The 20898-nt window shown below is 34.2% G+C and overlaps 2 protein-coding genes across 2 annotated transcripts; one reads left to right on the plus strand and one right to left on the minus strand.

Moving 5' to 3' along the window:
• The first annotated feature begins 2720 nt into the window (after window positions 1–2720).
• Window positions 2721–4504, plus strand: LOC101217461 (NAC domain-containing protein 2). The gene is made up of 3 exons (XM_004149754.3): window positions 2721–3184; window positions 3288–3562; window positions 3647–4504. Exons 1-3 carry the CDS (start codon window positions 3022–3024, stop codon window positions 4097–4099), a joined length of 891 nt encoding a protein of 296 aa, XP_004149802.1. The 5' UTR covers window positions 2721–3021; the 3' UTR covers window positions 4100–4504.
• A 3784-nt stretch (window positions 4505–8288) lies between these two features.
• LOC101217230 (replication factor C subunit 3) lies at window positions 8289–19721 on the minus strand. Its single transcript, XM_004149753.3, has 9 exons — window positions 19381–19721; window positions 18870–19086; window positions 18410–18489; window positions 18159–18318; window positions 11765–11846; window positions 10031–10160; window positions 9885–9948; window positions 9738–9806; window positions 8289–8707 (listed from the first exon to the last, which is right to left on the minus strand). Exons 1-9 carry the CDS (start codon window positions 19568–19570, stop codon window positions 8608–8610), a joined length of 1092 nt encoding a protein of 363 aa, XP_004149801.1. The 5' UTR covers window positions 19571–19721; the 3' UTR covers window positions 8289–8607.
• Between the last annotated feature and the right edge of the window lie 1177 nt (window positions 19722–20898).

Raw genomic sequence — 20898 nt, forward strand, 5'->3', positions numbered from 1 at the left:
AAAGTCAAACTTGAGGAAAAAATAACTTATTTAGTCGGCATAATTTGAGAGAGATTAAAAGATAAATCTTTAGTCTTTATTATAGAGGTAACAAAATTAGGTCATGAGATTATAAGTTCTTCGAAAATAGAACGACCATCTTTTGAGACTCATACTCATAATTATTGTTTCACCTTCATCCATATAAATTAACTTATTTAATTAACCATTATTTTTATTTTTATTTTCCATCCATGTCCATTACTCTATAAATAAATGTCCATTTATCCTCTATTACAGTTGTATAGAAAATTTTACTGTCATATTTTTAATTTTGAAAACATCCTATTATTTAGAGAATAAGAAAAAAGAAAAATCTTGAAAAAGAGAGACTATCAACACAAGAACATCTTGGTGGGGTCCAGTAAAGATGTTGACTAAATCATATTCCAATGGACGAAAAAGGTTACTTAACCTACAAGATTGACAAATGTAATTTATGAATTATAATAAAATTCTAGATTAATATAAAATTGTTTGTATTCTAAACCTTTATCTTAATCTGCTTTATAAGATGCATTTATTAAAACTAAATAAAATTTATCAAACTTTAAATTTCTTTTTTGTTATATTTTGGAAATAGTTTTGAATTTTTGATATGACAATTTTCCTTTAATTAATTAATTAACTAAGTTTTATTATCAAAACAATTTTTTAATTTGTATTTCATAATTAATAGAGATTAACACTTGAAACTGGGCATTTAGTTAGAAATACGAAAAAGAAAAAAGAAAGACTTAATTGGTAAAAGAAAAGGAAAGAAAGAAAGAAAGAAAGAAAAGTTTTATGGATAGGGATGAAGGTGAAGTTCGAGGAAAGGGGAGAAGAGCCTAATGAGAATGACGGCAGCAGGGTGATGAGAAGTAGGTATGATGACGTGTACTTCAAAGCCACCGTTAAAAAAGGTTTCATTCATAACCAATCAACATTCAACTCCGCGATTTATGCCAATTCCACGGCGATTTTTTAGTGCAACAAAAACGAAACCTATCAATTATATATTTTCCATTTTTCCAAATTTCTTCGTGGTCCATGGGCGGCTCGAGGTATTAAAGTGAGTGTTTGGGGATTTGTTCTTAAAGTCTCTTCATTTATATTAATTTCTGTTTTTATACACAACTATTTGAGCATTAAAATGTAAATATCAAAACAAATACAAAAAATGAGGATGAGTAAATAATCATAAAAAATTAAATAAGTCTGAATTTGATCAAATGGTCCAAATTTATTTATTATTAAAATTAAATTGTTTACTACCTTTAAAAAGTTTGTCCGTCAAACTCCTTCAATTATTAAGCAACAAATTTTGTATGCATGTAGATATACAATTTTCCCAAGTTTGATTTATGTTACTTAGACGTGTGTTGAGTTTTCAAAAACTCTATTATTTTATAAGGTTTGAATATCTTTATATTCTCTTCGATTATAAAGGTCGTCTTTGGTCGATTTTTCTTTTCTTTTTGTACTTGTTCTAATAAATATACCTTAAAAGATTCAACATGAGCTTAGCTCAACTGGCACGTGTATGTTCATGTAGATAAGAAATTCCGGATTCAAATCCACATTCAGCATTTATTGCAATACCTTTGCAAAAAATATTAGGTTGTAAATTGAATTAAATTTGGGGAGAATTTAATTAAAGAGAGATGGTGAGGTGTAGATTTGTCTCCGTGCTGCTTTTAAGACAATGTAATAATATACTAGTTTTTTTCTTTTTTTAAAAAAAACCATTAGAGTGCCAATGAAGTGTTTAAAAGGTCGGACGTGTTTTTTAAATATACATAATTCACACTTGGAGTATAAACTTTTGACTTGTGTTGCATTGGTTGTTTCATTTCAAACATGAGAATAGGATATAATCTCATTTTTTTATTCCAACCATTTGATAGAAATAATCAAAAAAAGTGTTAAGAGATATTATGATCATATTAGGCCGTAAATATATAAAAACAAACGCACATGAGAATATGAGATATTATGGCATGATCAAATAATTCATTGAGAATTAGGTATGTAATGGCATGTGACATTATGAGTAGGATCTCTTATTTGGTGGATCAAGCCAAGAGAGTTGAATGAATGGGTTGAGAATATCCACACCATGTGGAACTATTTTGTCTTTAGATTTTAAAAAGTAACCATGTTTTCTTTTAAAATTTTTACCATAATTTCCATGTTAATTTACTTGAGCTATTTTAATCAAAGTTTAGAAAAAGAAACAAACTTTTGAAAGATACATTTTTAAAATTTTAGATTGATTTGTAAAATATTAGTGAAAAGTAGATAGAAAAATGATAAAAACAAAAAACAAAATGGTAGTCCTACATATACTCTAAAGGTTTCATGTGAATGATGTTCATTTATACACTGTTATCTTCTTATCTAATTCTTAGTTGTGCTCTCACCAAAATAGTTAGATGTATTAATTAAAGCTAATTTAAAAATGGTTTAAATTGAGTAATGGGCGTTATCAGTTAAGAGAAAAGAAGGTAAATGTTGAGGGAAAAAATAGAGGTGATAAGAAATATGGAAGTGAAACAAAAAGAATAATACAAATTTAATAAAAAAAATGGAAAGGAAAAATGGGGAGATTTGAATAAGAAGAGATGAGAAGAGAAGAACATATATATATCTCCGGGAGATGTGTGAGGAGGGGATGCTGAGAATCTGCATTGTGCGCTTTAATCCAAAAGAATGTGCGTAAGCCATGACAAAATCACCTGCATCCGTGTCCATCGCTCACGCATGCACTTCACGTCTTAATCTGCCACCTCCTTAAGCCGGCGCTTCTTTTCTCTCGTCGACAAACCAATTGCCCTTATATCTCACGTGCTTTTTCACTCCTTCTCCCCACCTCTCCCCTCCTCCACCTCTATAAATACCTTTCCCTCCCATTGTTTCCACGTTTGAACCGTCGACGATTAGCCCCCAACAAACGATTAACTCACACACAAATCAATTTTCAGAGAACCAAACCGAGAAATGACAACCGACTTGACTCAGCTTCCCCCCGGTTTCCGCTTTCATCCAACCGACGAGGAGCTTGTTATGCACTATCTCTGCCGGAGATGCGCATCGCAGCCTATTGCCGTTCCCATCATTGCTGAGATCGATCTCTATAAATTCGATCCATGGGACCTTCCTGGTATAATTGAGCTCCAAGAGTTTTTCGATTTCTATTTCAATTTCAATTTCAATTTGTCTTTCTGATCGATCTTCCTTCTTACCCTTCAAATTTCCCCTTACAGAACTGGCCTTACACGGAGAGAAAGAGTGGTATTTCTTCTCTCCAAGGGAGCGGAAATATCCAAACGGTTCACGACCCAACCGGGCGGCCGGTTCGGGTTACTGGAAGGCAACCGGAGCGGACAAGCCTATTGGGCATCCTAAACCGGTTGGAATCAAGAAGGCCTTGGTTTTCTACGCCGGGAAAGCTCCGAGAGGAGAGAAAACCAATTGGATTATGCATGAGTACCGGCTCGCCGATGTGGACCGGTCGGCTCGCAACAAGAACAATCTAAAGGTAATTTTAATCGAATAAAAAAAAAAATTCTAGGGCTTTTTTCCCCCTTTTGCAAAATCTAAATCAACGGTCGTAATTTTGCAGCTTGACGATTGGGTTCTGTGCCGGATTTACAACAAGAAAGGTGTAATAGAGAAGCGATATCAGATGGCAATGAATCGAAACACGAAGGGTTTGGAAGAGGTAGAAGAGGAGAAGCCGAAGATTTTCATCAGTGGAGGCGGCGACGGCGGCGGCGATGTGTTAATGCCGTCAGCAACGGCGTCGGTAGGTGATTTCGTACATTTCGAAACATCGGATTCAATACCGCGATTACACACAGATTCAAGCGGTTCGGAGCAGGTGGTGTCGCCGGAGTTCACGACGGGGGAAGTTGAAAGCGAGCGAAAATGGAAGGAAATGGAAAACGCTTTTAGTTATCGATACAATTACATAGATGACTCATTATTAGACCATGAATTTGCAACGCAGTTTCAGAACGGTAATCAGATGTCGCCGCTGCAGGATATGTTCATGTACCTGCAGAAGCCCTTTTGAACTAAAAACCCTCTGATTCAGATTTTGTTCATCATCGATCCATCACAACAATCCTTCCAACCTCAAAATTTCTAACAGCCGTTGACGGTGTGTGTCATCGAGGGTCGCACGAGACGGGAGTCTGTGAGTGCGCCAGGTGTATAGATTAAAAGAAAATGGAAGTAATAGAATACGGATATGCAGAGATAGAGATGAGAGGAGAGTGTAGTTAATTAGTGTTATTGTAGGAGCCAGGCGTATGTTGTTGGCGTACACTTTTGGATTAGATCGGACGGACCAGATTTAATCAGTGATTGGTTGTGATTATTGATCGGCGCTGTGTGGTATAATTTTATATTTATTACTATTTTGGAAAGATTTAATTAGCCTTCTAATCTTTTATTTGTTTCTTAGATTCATCTATCATCTATCATCTATCATCTTAGTCTTAGCTTTGTTTATATATTTAAATTTTATCTTATTTATCATCCTTCTTTTTCTGATATGATGATTGATGATGAGAAATTACTTGAAAAATAATATCTACTGATCTGATGCAACTTCCCTGGTTGAGGTTGAGGTTAAACCCTCAACCTTCTTCAAATGTATGGCTTATCCACCAAGTTTACACAAAATCCATTTAGTCTCTCAACATTTTGAACCATTCATCTTAATCTCACCTAATGTATAAAAAGATACAAATATATTCGGATAATAGATTGACTAGTTTGTAAATAAATACATTTTCTAAATATTTTAGTTTATTATACTATATTCTTTTTCAACATTTATTATTACTTTTTCATACCACTTTATAAGACTTATTATTACTTCTGCATATGACTTTATAACAAAATCACGGGGGAAAATAATATACCTGCATAAGGCATATGAGGAAGTAATGGTGCATGTATGGTTTTAGTTAATATAATTCTTTGAGATTTTTTACTATTTTACTCCAAGTTTTTATCATAAATTTAAGTAATTTAAGCATCCTAGACGTATACATATTTTTGTCCTAAATTTAAATAATTTTAAGATCTTTTTTGAAAAAATATATCCATTTATACATACCTTCAATGACATTCTATACTTTCCATCGTATAATAAAAATTTACTATGCTTCATTTTATTCATTTTATTTTATTTGATGATTCCTCTTATAATTATATCTTTTTAAGGGAGGATCTAGTTCTAATTGAATTAATTTGAGGTTTTAAATATAACATATAAATTTATGTTTATCTGAATTAAATCACTTACAATCTATTGTCAGGGGATTCGTGAGATCCATTTCTAATTTGGGTAAGGAAGTAAAATTTCGCTAAATATTAAAAAGTTGACGTTTGAATAAATCTGTGGAAAGGATTAATCGATAAAACATTTTATAGTTAAGTATACGTTTTGCGATTAAGTGGGTAGTTCGGTGCGATAAGAAGAGAAAAAGTCTTTGTTTAAGTTAAAGAAGTGAAAGTTTTGACAGTATTAGACTAGGATTTTTTGGTGGTCTTCGCGAGAAGAACCAAGTGTTTCACGGAAGAATTCTGCGAGGAAGCCTTGTTGTTTAAGTTCACTATAAGATAAGAGTTCTATAGGAGTAAAAGTTGGCTAGTTCGCATGGAAGGTTTCTTATAGTAAAAATATAATCACATGATAAGGTTATTCGTGAGAAATGTTAAAGTGGTTGAACTTACTCGCGATTTAGGTTAGGCGGGAAGCAAGGCAAGACGAAGAAAATGTCAAATCTAATTTGACAGAGGTTAGCATGTAAGATTAAGGATTTAAGTATGACTGTTAAATATTAAATTTACACGTGTAAAGTTTTAAGTAGAAGTTGGCGAACTGAAAAAAGTTTATGTATGACTAAGTTAGTTTAAAGACTATAAATAAGAGGATTTTGGTTACTAAGGAGGGGATGATGAGAGTTTTGATAAAATGTTGAAGTGCTACTAGTTTAGTCACGCAAGAACGGTGGGAGATTCAGAAATTTTGTATAGGGGGCAACAAACACTATATAATAAACACACTAAAAAATGTTAAAAAAATATATCGACGTTTCACTGATGCTCTAGTAACATTCACTACATTTGTAGCAATAAATAAAAACCGACAATTTCCACATGATTTTTTGTAATGTAAATATATGAATTTAAAATTTGCATAAAAAAAGAAAAGAAATATGAAATAATAATATTTTTTTCATAGAATATTACTGAGAGAGTGAAAGTTTGGATCAGGATCACTGGTTTTGTTGCATTTTTTTAAAAAAAAATTGTTAGATAACAAATAAGGGCTAGGAAATAAGTTAGAGTTTGGTTTTTCTTTTTCTCCTTTTAAAAGATTTGAACTCACAACCAAAGAATTGTGCAGGGGTCAACCACTACTGCAAAAGCAAAATTTAAGCAAGGTGAAGCTACATTTAATATATATTGTAATCTAACACTTCAAAATTAATATTAAAATACAAAAACAGATAATGTGAGAGGAGCACTTGTCTTCTGGTCCCTTAATAAATCCGCTCCTACGCAAGAAGAAGCTTGCAAGAAGGACTTCTTTAGTAAATTTTGGTGAATGTTAAACTTTACTATAATTTCTCTTTACTGATTTGAAAGAAGAATTCAAATAAGAATGTTTTAAAGAGATTTCTATAAAAATTTATGCTTTCGAGCCTGTTTTATAATTTTAAAGCTTGATTTGATGATTATGATTTCAATACTATAAAATGATATTCAAACCATAAGTTGTTTCTTTGAGATGATATTAACTTTTATGTGCACATAAAGAGTCAAAGTCACCATGAGGTGTACATGCTACATGGTGATAAAAAGCTGACTTATGCGTTGAAAGGAGCGTATAAAACTTAGCGGCCTAAGCAACAAGAAAGAATCTGTATATTTTCGGATGCTGTTGATGCAGTAGTCTAAACGCGAAGTAATGAGACCAGGTGTAGAGAACGATTCAAGATCCTTGGTGACATGAAATGATTTGTTAAGGATAAAGAAATGTTTATGCGAAATAAAATGATTTGTCGGTATGTTTAAATGATTTGATACTATTTTTGTGAAATGATTATGAAAATGTTTGGTCAAAGTACTGTAATAGTGTATGAAACACCTGTTATTAATAAAGTATACGTATTCTTACTTGAACTCTAGTTGGAAAGGGACTAACAAGCACAATTACCACTAAGTTATCTATAAATGTTAAACATTAACTAGTTTTCTTTATACATATTAATAAAAACGATAATGTTGAGAGGGGCTCGAGCTCCTTGGACCTATAATAAATCTGACGATGTCTGCAACCTTAAAATATAAAACAAAGTATTTTTTAAAATATAAATAATATAGTTAATATATCTTTATTCCACAACAAACATTTTTAGTTCAAGCATATATCATACATACATACACATATATGTATGTACAATATTATAAATTTTTTAAAAAATTTCAAATTCTACACGGACATTGATATGAATCTATCAACAAAATTTAAGAGTTTTGCTATATTTTATATATATATATATATATATATATATATATTTGACAATTTTGCCATCTACCATAATTTTCAAACATCTTTTACACAACACGTTTTACTTGTCAATTTTCTTAAATTATCATTTAGTGGACCAGTTGCATATTTGCAATAAAAGAAAAAAAGCATGCAAAGTATCCGATGTCTCAATCAATTTATAATAGTCATATCAAATTTCAAACCTCGGTATAAATATCAAAGTTGAAGAAAAAAAAGCATGAAAATTTTAAAAATTAATAATAAAATTTCATAAAAATAAAATAAAGAACATTATATATATATTTGCAGTCTACCTTAGCTAAAAAGATGTGTGGAGTAGAGGTCTTTATCCAAGAAAAACTGATGCATACTTATCTAGAAGCATAAATCTCTTTTGTCAATGTGCTTTATTTCATATTTTTTATAAAAGTAAACTCCATAGGGGAATAAAATACTGATTAAATTATCAAAATTCAGTCCATAATTCAACAAACAATCATAAATAATCTTATATTTTTTGCAAAGATCTAATAAACTATAAGAATAGTTCTAACTTATTATATTGAAAACTATAGACTAAATTTGTAATTTGGAATTTATAAAAAAATTGGCAACCAACAAGGAGTAATACATACGTATTCTAATGCTGAATAATGGAATAAATAAATTCAGCACGCATGAAATCAAAAGATTGGTGGTTGTAAACAAATTGCTATTAAAGATAAGCATGTGCAGAAATATTGGAAGTGAATCAGTCCAAAAAGAACAAAGAAATACTTTAAATGTTATCTAACCTTTTCTTGCAGACTTTCAAAGTTTCAAATATTACATTTCCTTCCCATACATCAATGTCAGCCATTTACTTTTTTCATCAAAAGCTGGAAGTCAAATGAAGAATATGTTCACATTCTCTACGGTTTCGTACCTAATCAATGAACACGGGCATGACAGATGGTTGGTGAGTAAAGTGTCCTCTAAGACGATACAAAATCTCGCTTTAGCCAACGAAACTACTGTGCAGCACCAACAAGAGCAGATCTAGCTCCTGTAAAAGATGAGATGAGCGATCCGAGTTGTAACTTGTCATTGCATCCGAAAGTCATCCTGTACCTACAAAGAGCATCCAATCAAACTGGTTAATTCAGTAATAGATTAAAAAGCTTAATATACACATCCATGACCTTACTTGAACAACATCTGTTCTATAGGTTGTATGTATAGTTGTGTCATTGAGTTCTAAAAAAAACTTAATATGCATGTTCTGGTTTCATTTTCTTATTCCTTTTTTAATAATAATTTGATCGGGTTAAGAAATCCCATGTGCTCGAGTATTGACTTCAGTATCTCTATTTCCCTATTCATCCTTTGGTAAAAAGAATGTCATGAAAAGTCGTTATCATCTTCAGGTCTTCAAAAACTTTAAAAGCCTATTCTATTCTAGATGGATAGATTCAGTGCACAGTTTGGGTGAGGTTACAATTTACAAGCAATGCAAGTATATGCTAACAAGTCTTTTTCAACTAATGAGATCATTGATTCATGTTTAAAGCATTGTTAGAAATAATTAGGTGTTAGGTTAGGTCCAGCAGTTGACCAAGCTTTTTCAAATTGAAAAGGATAAGATCAGAAGATAACAGCAAATCATATGAAAGAATGTCCTTCATCTTTATCCATAAAGAAAACTGCAGCATAATTCTATGATAGTGCACGTAAAGGCTATACAGCTGGAGTAAGTGCTTTATATACATTGAACTAAAAGATACAACAGAACTTTTGGCACAAAAAGAGTAGATGAGAAAGAATGTTTTAGAAGGTAAATAGAAAACTAAAGATTCGCTTGTCCTTTTCTACTGATATGTCAAAAAGCTCTTCAACTTATTAAGCTCCCTACCCATTCACACCCACAGTAAAGGAAAAAAAAAAAAAAAAGAACCCCCAGTTTTTTAAGCCTTTCGATTTACTTATTGTTGAATAACAAATGGGATGGAATGCGTATGGTGGACATCAACGTCAAAAAATGAGTATTGTTCGACGTTTGTCAAGTTGATGATGGTGCCCGTACTTTGCAGATCATACATATTTCAACAGAATAAAATAATAAAACATAACGATAAATTGCATTAGAGAGATTGATGCATACTCTATGTCAGCCAAATCGTTAATCAACTGGACTCTGATATTCGATGGCATCTCTATCTTAAAAACGAACCTACATAGATTGAACAGTGGGGAAAGTCAAGCAAAAATCATCACTCGGAAATCATACAAAATAAGAAAAAGCACTCACAGAGTGACTTCTCTCACTATATCAACCAAAGCCAATCCTTTTCTGGTCTTTATTTCAGATATTCCTGTAAATGCGATAGGTAGGAATAAATAAAAACTGGCAAAACACATCAAAATAAATGGGAAGTTCCAGAGAAAACCAATTACGCTTAAAACTGTCAGAAAATGGTTCATTCAGCAGCCAAAATGATATTTGCTCTATGTCTTTGGGCATAGGGTTCCCTGTGCAAAGGTATACAGCTTCTTCAGTAATATGCTGAGAAGCCATGTGCGTTGACTACATAAAAACACAAAATTTCAAAAACGTCATCAGGATCACAGAGTAACAGCAAATGAACTAAATAACATACGTAGATGTCTTCGATTCATCTACGAGTTGTAAAAGAATGTTCACATGCACCAATGCATGTTGATTTAAGGGTGCATTATGGTCCAAAATCCAAAATATTCAGACTGCTGTGCAGAGATTTAGGGGTGCTTTTATGGGCTTTCTTATTCACAGTTTCTCTTTTTTTTTTTTTTTTTTTGCTGCTGAAATCACAGCTTAATTGTGTGAGACTTCAATACATGGAAACGTTGATAAAAAGTTACAACTCTTGATCATGAAACTTTCTGAGATGAACCAAAGACTACAAAAAGGCACCACAGATATGGGATGACTTGAAGTTTTAGTTAAGAACCAAGGCTATGGACCACTGACATTCGTAATGGATTTTAGTTTTTGACTTTATTTTGATTGAATTATGTAATTTTGTAGATTTATTGTTGAAACTTTAGTTGTTGGGCTTCTTCTATAGGGCTAAGGCCCAATCCCCTCCCTCAGCTCTAAACTTTACTTCGTAATATTTTAGATACATTTTTGTGTGTTTTACTATAGGAATCGAATGGGTACATTGGTAATTAGTTAAGTAGTTTATTAAGTAAGCTGGTTATAAATAGAGAGGCAGGGAATGGAGAAGATAGGCAATATTTGGTGAGTGAATTAGGACTTGAGAGTTATCTCAAGATTGGAAGGGTCCAAGTACCTCGAACACTTGGTTTACCTTGTATTTCTGTTATCTTTTATACTTCAATATGTCCCGTTTCTATCATTTTATTAGGTTAAACTAATTAGAGTTTTTGGTTGGCCATATATAAGCCAACTTATGTTCTTTTGTAACCTAGAATATTCTTGTTGAATGAAAATGTTCAGTTGAGAGTTCTCTTCTCCTGGTGTGTTTCAGGAGTCCAATTGTTGCTTAGTATTGCTCGCACAAAAAGCCATGGAACAATTCAAGTTTAGTTGGTCACCAAATTTGTGGAGTAATAGGACATTAGATTGGAGCTAGCCTTCTTCCAGTAGGATATTAGATCATCAACGATAATCATCTTGCTTCCTCTTTGAGTGTTAGAAAGTTCTTAGATTGTGTGTTTAAGAGGTGCTAGTTTTTCTTGGGATTGCTAAGCCATTTCTCTATAGTTGTCCTTATCAGTTCAACCAAATTTTAAAGTAATAGTTTGCGTGTTTAAGAGGTGCTAGTTTCTACTAGTGTTGCTAAGTCATTATTCTAGGGTTGTCCTTATCACTTCCTCCGAATTTTCAAGAAATGATAAGCATCTACAGTCCACTAAGCACTACCGTTACTAGTAAACAAAGGAAGGGTGAAAATTGGAGGTGAAAAACCACTTTAACAGGATTGTGTAACAAAATATCAATCTTAATCTTTAATATAGGGTTACAAGTTGTACCTACGTCTCATATTACTGGAATGATGTGCTCACCATTTACACTACCATATTTATTAATTCTCATAAAGTGAATCTATCACTATATTCTGAACTAGCTAACAGGAACATTGCCACCAAAGTCAGAAAACAACAGTTAAGTAAAAACATTATTACCTGCAGGATATTTAAGGCCTTTCTCATATCACCAGTGCAAAGTCGAACAAGAGCAGCTAAGCCACCCTCAGTGACGTCCAACCTAATTATCATTCAGTTATAGGGCATTAGACATACACTCACATGCTGTGGCACAGTATAGTTTCTAAAAGTATTGAGTAAATCAGTTCAATAGACAACCTTCATAAAATGCATCGACTCCAACTAACATAACCTCCGAAAACAACCTAGGTTCAACAAATTACACGTTAATTTAAAAGTGGAACTTTATGGAAGAGCAAAGATGGCGTAGACAAAAAGGACAGAATGTCCCAAAAAACTTCAAGTATAAAAATCATTTCATGTTCATTGAACAGTAAGGAGTTTAATGAATGCTACCTAAACTGTCCTTGGTAAACAAGATCCCGACGTAAGCACGTGGAATCTACCCCCAATATTTATGTCAGAAATAAGGGGCTTTGTTGATAGTTTATAACCCATGGGGTATTTAGTATTTTACATTACCCTAAGTTTTTTTTCCTTTTCTGTGTTGAGTCTTGCTTAGCCTGTAAAGTTGTCTTCTTTTGTAACTTTCATTGTGTCTGAAAATAGTAAAAGAGGCTCTCAATCATGGTCTTTTCTCCTTGTTCTAGGGTTTTCCACGTAAACCTTGTGTTTTCTATTCTACCTTTTAACATGGTATCAAAGCATAATGACGAAAACCTAGCCGCCATTGGTGAAAACCAACTGGTGCAAGATAACTTTAGTTATGCACCAGTCTTACTTCAGCCACAGCTGCCGCCGATTTTTCCGTTGTCGTCATTCCTATCCAAGCCAGTATTGATCGTAATCTTCAATCCTTGCATATCCGTCCAATTCTAGCACCGCCACAACCCTTTGATGGAAACCTTAATCTGAACATACACCATGAAACCGAGATTTGTGAGTTGTCCACCTACCACAGAGGTAAATTCCCTATCACAGTAAGCTTCTCGCAATAATCGAGTCTCTTCATCATGCATCACCTAGTTATGAACATCAAGGTTCGGGTGGTTTGTCCCCAGTAATGGTACAACAAAAATTGGCTAATCGGTAAGTTTTCAGTAACAAATCATTGCTTATGGGGCAGCTCTAAGTGCTTCCACAAACCTAAATTCCAGTCCAGTGAGTTCTAACATTCCTTCCACTTTACTAATATATCCAAAGAATTCGATAACCTTTTTCCCTACTTTAACTAGAGCAAACTATTTGTCTGCCTTTATGGGAAATTCCACATCGTTAATTGCAGAAGAAAAGTTGAATGGTCAAAATTATTTGGAAAGGAGAAGACTCTATGCTTCAATCACTGTTAATTAGCAGTATGGAACCTCAAATAGGGAAACCATTGTATGCTGCTACTGCTCGAGATACCTAAGATGCAATTCAGAAATTATATTCTAAAAGATAGAAGTCATCTCGTCTGTCCACTCTGAGTAAACAGGCTCATGAGTGCAAACAGGGGTCGATGGATGTCATTTCATACTGTAACAAATTGTCCCTATGCTGTAGGAGATGGATCTATGTTGTGAAATTATCTGAGATCGTCCATGTAGAGGCGTGTACAATATTCCAAGATTAAGCCAATCGTGTTTATGATTTCCTAGCTAGTTTGAACTCAAGTTCGATGTAGTGCGAGGTTGTATCTTACGACAGAGGCCTATACTGTCTCTCATGGAAGTGTGTTCTAAGGTGCGTCTAGAGGAAGACGAAGTCATTGTTATGAACATCATGATTGTATCTGCTACTGATTCTACTGCTTTTAGGGCGAAATTATGTGGCTCTGCAAGTGACAAGCAAAATGGAAAAAAGACCTCAATGCATGAACATTGACATACAAAATAACAGTGCTGAAAGTTACATGGTAGACCACCAAAAGGCAGAAGGCGTCCTCCAAATTACAGGCCTACCCTTGTGAATCAACATGTGCCCCCCCCCCCCCCCCCCCGGTGTCTCTTCCCTTACGGTCGCTGTTCAATCAGGTGCCTCTAAATGGTAAGAAACCATGGATACTTGATTCAGGAGCTACATGTCATTTGACTTAATCCTATGATAATTTTCTACGTATCTTTTGAGTGCTAGTAATGAAAAGATTCGGACTGCAAATGGGTCCTTTGCTCCTATTTTGGACAAGGGTCATATTTCTTATGGTTAAACTTTACAAAATGTGTTGCATGTACCCGAAATATCTTACAATTTACTATTTATTAGCAAGAAAACTAGAGATCTGAATTGTCAAGTTGCCTTCTCATCAAATAATGTTTTCTTTCAAAACTTGAGCTTGAGGAAGACAATTGGCACTGCTCAGCACAATCGGGGACTCTATCTTCTTGATGATGATGCTCTGTCTTGGAATTGTTATAGGACTAGTTTGTTGTCTTCTTATTTTTCAACTTCAAAAAAAGATGGTATGTTTGTCATTTTTACGTTGATCACCTAAATTTCCAATATATGAAATATTGATTTCCTTATTTATTTAATGAAGTTGATATCTTGTTTCTGTCTTGTGATGTGTGCATTCGTGCAAAACAACATAAAATCACCTTTCAGTCACAATCTTATAAACCTTCTCAGCCCTTCACCCTTATTCATAGTGATTTTTGGGCTCCCTCAAGTATTACCACCTTCTTGGGGAAACGATTGTTTGTGACCTTTATTGATGATAATGTCCATCTCACATCACATGAATTTTTCTCTTCGCTAATAAATTTGAGGTAACATCAATATTTCAACAATTTTACACTACTATTCAGACTCAGTTCAGCACCAAAATTGTTATTCTTCGTAATGATCATAGTCATCAGTTCCTTAATAATACTCATTGTGACTTTCTGTCTTCTAAAGTCATCGTCCACCAAAGCTCGTGTGCCTATACCCCTCAACAAATGGGGTGGCGGAAAGAAAAAAATCATCACCTCCTCGAGGTTGCACGGTCTCTCATACTGTCTACTTCATTTCCATTACACTTACGGAGGTTGCAGTTCTCACTTCAGCTCATCTTACTAATCAAATGTCTTCCCGTGTCCTCCAATTCCAAACCCCCCACGAATGCCTCAAGGAGTCATACCATACCACATGGCTTTTTCTTGATGTCCCTCTCCGAGTTTCCAGGTGCAATGCCTTTGTCCATAGTCATGGCCCTAACCAAAATAAGTTTACCCCTAGTGCTCAAAGATGTGTCTTTATTGGGTATCCCCTTCACCAGCGATGATATAAATGTTTCCACCCTTCTTTCAAAAAATACTTTATCTCCATGAATGTAAATTGAGGATTAACCTTTTTTCCTCGTTAGTCATTTGAGGAGAGTACAAGTGAAAAACTAATTGGTCCACATCTTTAGTCCCTAATGACCTTCTTGAACCTATCTTGAGTGCCCATGACACCATTCTACCCACTCAACAAGTCCCTTGGATAACTTACTACAAGAAGAATCTCAAAAAAGAAATGGTGTCCCCTAGTGCTCTGCCAGTTGCAGTTCATGGATATGAACCAACACAAACTCGAGGTACTACTGACTCTGATAATACTAACTTGTGTGTTGAGGATGATACTGTTGATTTGGTGGAGAATAACATAACGAATATGTTAGTTCTAGAGAATAAAGGGGTTACAAGCAGACTTCAACAGAAACACACGAGAGTGACTCTTCCACAAGTTGGAAAGGTAATAAAACACCTATTACAAATGAAAAATCAGACAAATCAAGGGATGATATCTCTTTTGACATGCTCATTACATTAAGAAAGAGCACCAAGTACCCCATGTATAGCTTTCTATCTTACAATAATCTTTCTTCTGAGTTCAAAGCATTCACTGCCAACCTTGATACAACAACAATACCGATAAACAAACATATGGCTATGGACATTTCTGAGTGGAGCACTGTCATCATAGAAGAAATGGGAGCTCTTGAAAAGAATAATATGTGGGATCTTTGTGATCTTCCAAAAGGACATAAAACAGTTGGGTGCAAATGGGTGTTCACTCTGAAGTATAAATCAGATGGAACTCTAGACAGGTACAAGGCTAGACTTATAGCAAAAGGGTTTACTCAAACTTATGGGATATTATTTTAGACTTTCTACCCTGTAGCGAAGTTAAACACAGTCAAGATCCTTTCAATTGCAGTTAATAAAGTCTGACCTCTCAATCAGCATGATGTTAAAAATGCATTTCTGAATGATGAATTAGAAGAAGTTTATATGAGCCCACCCCCTTGGTTTTGAAGCTTAGTTTGATCAAGTATGTAAACTCAGGAAGTCTTTGTACGGTTCAAAACAGTCTCTGAAAACATGGTTCGACGGGTTTACTACATTTGTTAAATCTCAAGGTTGTCAAGGACACTATGATCACACGTTGTTTACAGAAAGGTCAGTATCTGGGGAAATTGTTGTTCTAATTGTCTATGTAGATGATATTGTCTTGTTAGAAGATGATACGACTGAGATCACTAGGTTGAAAAAGAAAATGGCTGACGATTTTGAGATCGAAGGTCTAGAGAACCTAAAATATTTCCTTGGAATTGAGGTGGGAAGATCAAGGGAAGGGATCTCTGTCTCACAACGGAAATACACCATTGACTTGTTAAAGGAAATAGGTATGACTAGATGTAGACCTGCTAACACTCCTATTGAATTAAATGTGAAACTGGGAGATTCTATTGACAAAGTTCCTTTGATAAAGAAAGGTATCAACGTCTAGTGGGAAAGTTGATTTACTCATCTGACACTAGACCAGATATTTCCTATGCTGGCAGTGTTGTTAGTTAGTTTATACAGACACCCTAAAAAGAACATATGGAAGCTGTGAATTGGATTCTAAGATATTTAAAAAGCTCTTCGGGTAAAGGTCTAATGTTTAGGAAGTGCATATACTGACTTTGATTGGGTAGAATCAGTTGTTGACAAAAAAATCTACCTCTAGGTATACCTTTGTGTGGGGTAACTTAGTTACTTAGGGACCGTTTGACCCTCATATTATGAAAAAGTGGAGTGGGCTAATGTTTACCCCAAGGATTATCACAATTCTAGGATTAGGACTATTATATTTTTTTCCTTATTTCTCCTATTCCTCACTCCATCCTTTCACTATTCCTCACTCCTCCCTTTCACTATTCCTCACCTCTCATATATGTCACTATTCCTCACTACCTCATTTCACTATTACTTACTTCCCCAAACATAGATTATTTCTCCTATTCCTCACTCCCTCCTTTCACTATTCCTCACTCCTCCCTTTCACTATTCCTCACCTCTCATATATGTCACTATTCCTCACTCCCTCATTTCACTATTCCTCACCTCTCATATATGTCACTATTCCTCACTCCCTCATTTCACTATTCCTTACTTCCCTAAACATAGATTATAATAACCTAAACTATAATAATTTGCACCCCAAACACAGATTATAATAACCCATAGACTATTATAACCTACAGACTATAATAACCACATATTATAATAACTCACTCCACACCCCAAACGCCTCCTTAGAGAAGTAAGAAGCAAAATGTTGATAAAAGTAGTTCTAAAGCTAAATACAAAGCTATGAGTTTGGAAATCTGTGAAGAAATCTGGTTGAAGAAAATTTTGTCCGATCTTCACCAAGACTGTGTTTTATCAATGAAGATCTATGGTGATAATAAAGTAGCTATAAGCAATAATCTTGTACAACATGATAGAACGAAACATGCTAAGATAATAAAAGAGCCTCTATCGTGGTTTTTTATCTCTGTTGTAGGGTTTTCCACGTAGACCTAAGGCACCGACACTCCTAGGATGGCCAAGGGTTAGTGTCGAACATGTTTCTGACACCAACATGGCTCCAACACATCTCTGACACACCACATGTCGATTATTTATATTTTTTTAATTTCGGACATGGCCCCGACACGACCCCAACATGGCTGAAGAAAACACAAAAAGAAGGATAGAAAAGCCCATTAGCCCGGCCCAACAATTATTAGGTTATATATAATTTTAATTTTATCTTTTCAAATTTTTTTCACACATTTCTCCCCTCCAACCCTCTTTGTTCTAACTTGTTATGTCTTATGGCTCTAAACTTGTATTTTGATGTTTTTACTTGGAATATTTCTCAACATGTTTGTATGCATGACATATATTTAACTAAAAAAATTGACGTGTCGTGTCCTACTTTTTCGAAAACGTAGATCTTGTGTTCTCTTTTCTACCTTTTAACAATTTACATGACTAGAATGATATATTAAATTATCAGAATATAAAATAAAGAGAATTACCACTAAACATCGATATACTGTCGATCCAAAATCATCAAAGACTTGTATATTTGCTTGTCAGACTAAGCAATAATGAGACTTATGCATGTATTGTAAGTGAAACAAGGGAAGGTGTACCTCTCAGCCTCAATAACATATCTGAGTCGTTCAGTGACATGAAAGTTATCAAGGGGGGCAAATCGAAAGCGGGTACACCTTGATTGTAATGCTGGAATAATCTTATTGACGTGATTACAGATAAGAGCAAACCTTGTATTTTTTGTGTATTTCTCAATTACTGCATGAAAACAAATATAGCAACATTAGGCACAGGGTAACGAAGCTCAATGAAAGTTGAAGAGAGAGATGAGAGAACATATGAGACAAACCTCTTCGTAAAGCAAACTGTGCATCTTTAGTCATGGCATCTGCCTCATCCAACAGTACCAATTTTACAGACGCTTTTGCCCTGCAAATGTAGATGTTATAGACTGAAAAAATGGGGTATTCTAAATAAATTGTATTATTATGTGTAGAAGTCATTGCGTATCAATAAGACATCAGCCAATACCAAAGAAGTGTCAATAAGACACTTCGACACAATTTTACCCTTTAATGATACAAATTTCATTGCAATGATGGACCATTATATAATTTAAAAATGAAACAATCTGCTTGATCACTGATGAATGACCAGCTGCCGGACGCATTATACTACACCGAACTCCTCAAACATACTCCCAATTTTACAGAGAGCATGTTCTCTAATTTAGACTTCAGACTTTATACTTCAGACTGATTTCCAAGGAAAAGCAAGATGGAAAATGAACGATAGATAGTTAATCCTACCCAAATGAAAAGCTTTGGGTACTTGCAAAATCCTGAATCTGCTGTCTAACAACATCTATCCCTCTATCATCTGATGCGTTCAGTTCCAAAATCATGTTGTGGTAGTTTGTTCCATAAAGCTTCCGAGCAACCGCTAGAATAGTTGATGTCTTGCCAGTACCAGGAGGGCCGTACAACAGGAGATGTGGCAGCCTATTTTCACTCGTCAGCTTGTCGACTAATTAACGTTCCACATAAAAGACGAAAACCAAGAGAAAACAAAAATAAGAACATGAAAAATGAAATATCAAGCATTGATTTTGTAAAATTAAAAGAAAATTAATTGGCAAACAAATGAATTCCTTATCACAATCGTTCGCTGTTTTAAACTAGTCTTACAACTACAACTAGTCCCTACTGCTCACCTACTTTCAGATTGAGTTTGAGATAAAAGGAAAGTAAAGAGTAAACCAGTGAAAGCTTGAACCCTAACGTATTGAGCAGTCAATAATTTATGGTGTAGAAGGCTTACTGGTGTCAACAATGTCACGGTGAGCAGCAACATCAGCGAGAGACTTAGGCCGGAACTTCTCAACCCAGGGTATCGCTTTGCCTTCGGGTGCGGCGGCAGGACTGGCAACGTTTTTTCCCTTGACTGCCTTTTCAGCTTCGTTATTGCCATTATCGTCGTCAATATCCATCACGGAAATTACTTCCGACATTGATGAACAATTTAGGAACGGAAACTGGACCGAGCTGCTTCGAAATGTGGATTTTCTCTCGGCGTCGTGGTGGCTGCGTGATCGGAGACTGGAGTTGGACCGGCTGAGATTTTTTTTTTTCTTTTCTTTTTTTAACTTTTTGCATTTCTTTTATTATTAATAATAATAAGTTAATTGGAAATATGGCGCCAAACAGAATCGGGGCAATCGACCGTAACCCGAGAAAGGGATTCTTTTTCATCTCTTTTTTTCCCTCTCTCTTCTTTATATTCGAAATAGGGGTTTTCCTCTTCTTTTGAAAGTGATTAGGGAAATTGTTTCTCTTTTTTAATCGCTCTAAGTAAGCATCCATTTACAATAGGATGAGAAACTACTATCCTTTTGACAATTTTTGGGAGACTTGAGAGAGAACTTACTTAAGAACATTTATGAATTTCTAACAAAATTCATTAAATCTCTATCATCAATTAACACTACCACTATGCCCATTGTTCAAACCAAAAAACATATCAAATCATATTTGCATAACAATTTGACAATATCAACAATTGTGGAATCATTCACTAACACAACTTCAAAGTCAACAACTTCCAAAAATAAAAATCTAAATTCCTATTTTTCTATTGATGTATTTAATTTAATTTATTTAATTTTAAATTAAATAATTAATTGATTTAACAATTTCAATTAACTAAATTTCACTTAATCTCGATCAATCCATTCGACCTAATTAAAATCTTTATTTAAATTTTTTACTATTTAAATCTTACTTAAGTATTAATTCACTCTCAATTTATAATCGTTAATTATATTGAATATTACTAATGACTCACTTTTCTCGACTAATTAAAACAATTTGAATTTCTCGATCATTCTGTTCTAAGTTTAAATCCATAATAAGCTAGTACAGGGATCTAATGGATCTACAAATCATGAGCTACAACGATCCAAGATTAACTAGCTAAACTTTTTTTAATTGAGTTAATCAACATTCATTAACTAATTGAGACTATCCACAATAGCTCATAGTTGTACTCTCTTCATAGTAGATATATTTGTCTTCACCTAATATAACCGTAATTAGTAAGTCAACCTTTCACAAGTTGTTCATAATCTCAGTTGGGTCAATTTATCATTTTACCCCCAAAATTACACTTGTTACTCAAGCCTTAATTGATCATCTAATGAACAATTGGTTTAAGGTCCAACCTATAAATCAAATCTCTCTCAAGCTAACAAGAGGGCAGGATCCCTTTGTTCAAGACCTAAAATCAGCACTTAAGGAAACAACCTATCTACTAACCCTAAAATTGGCAATAGTAAATTTC

Source organism: Cucumis sativus, chromosome 6 (genome assembly GCF_000004075.3).
Source record: "Cucumis sativus cultivar 9930 chromosome 6, Cucumber_9930_V3, whole genome shotgun sequence".
NCBI lineage: Eukaryota > Viridiplantae > Streptophyta > Magnoliopsida > Cucurbitales > Cucurbitaceae > Cucumis > Cucumis sativus.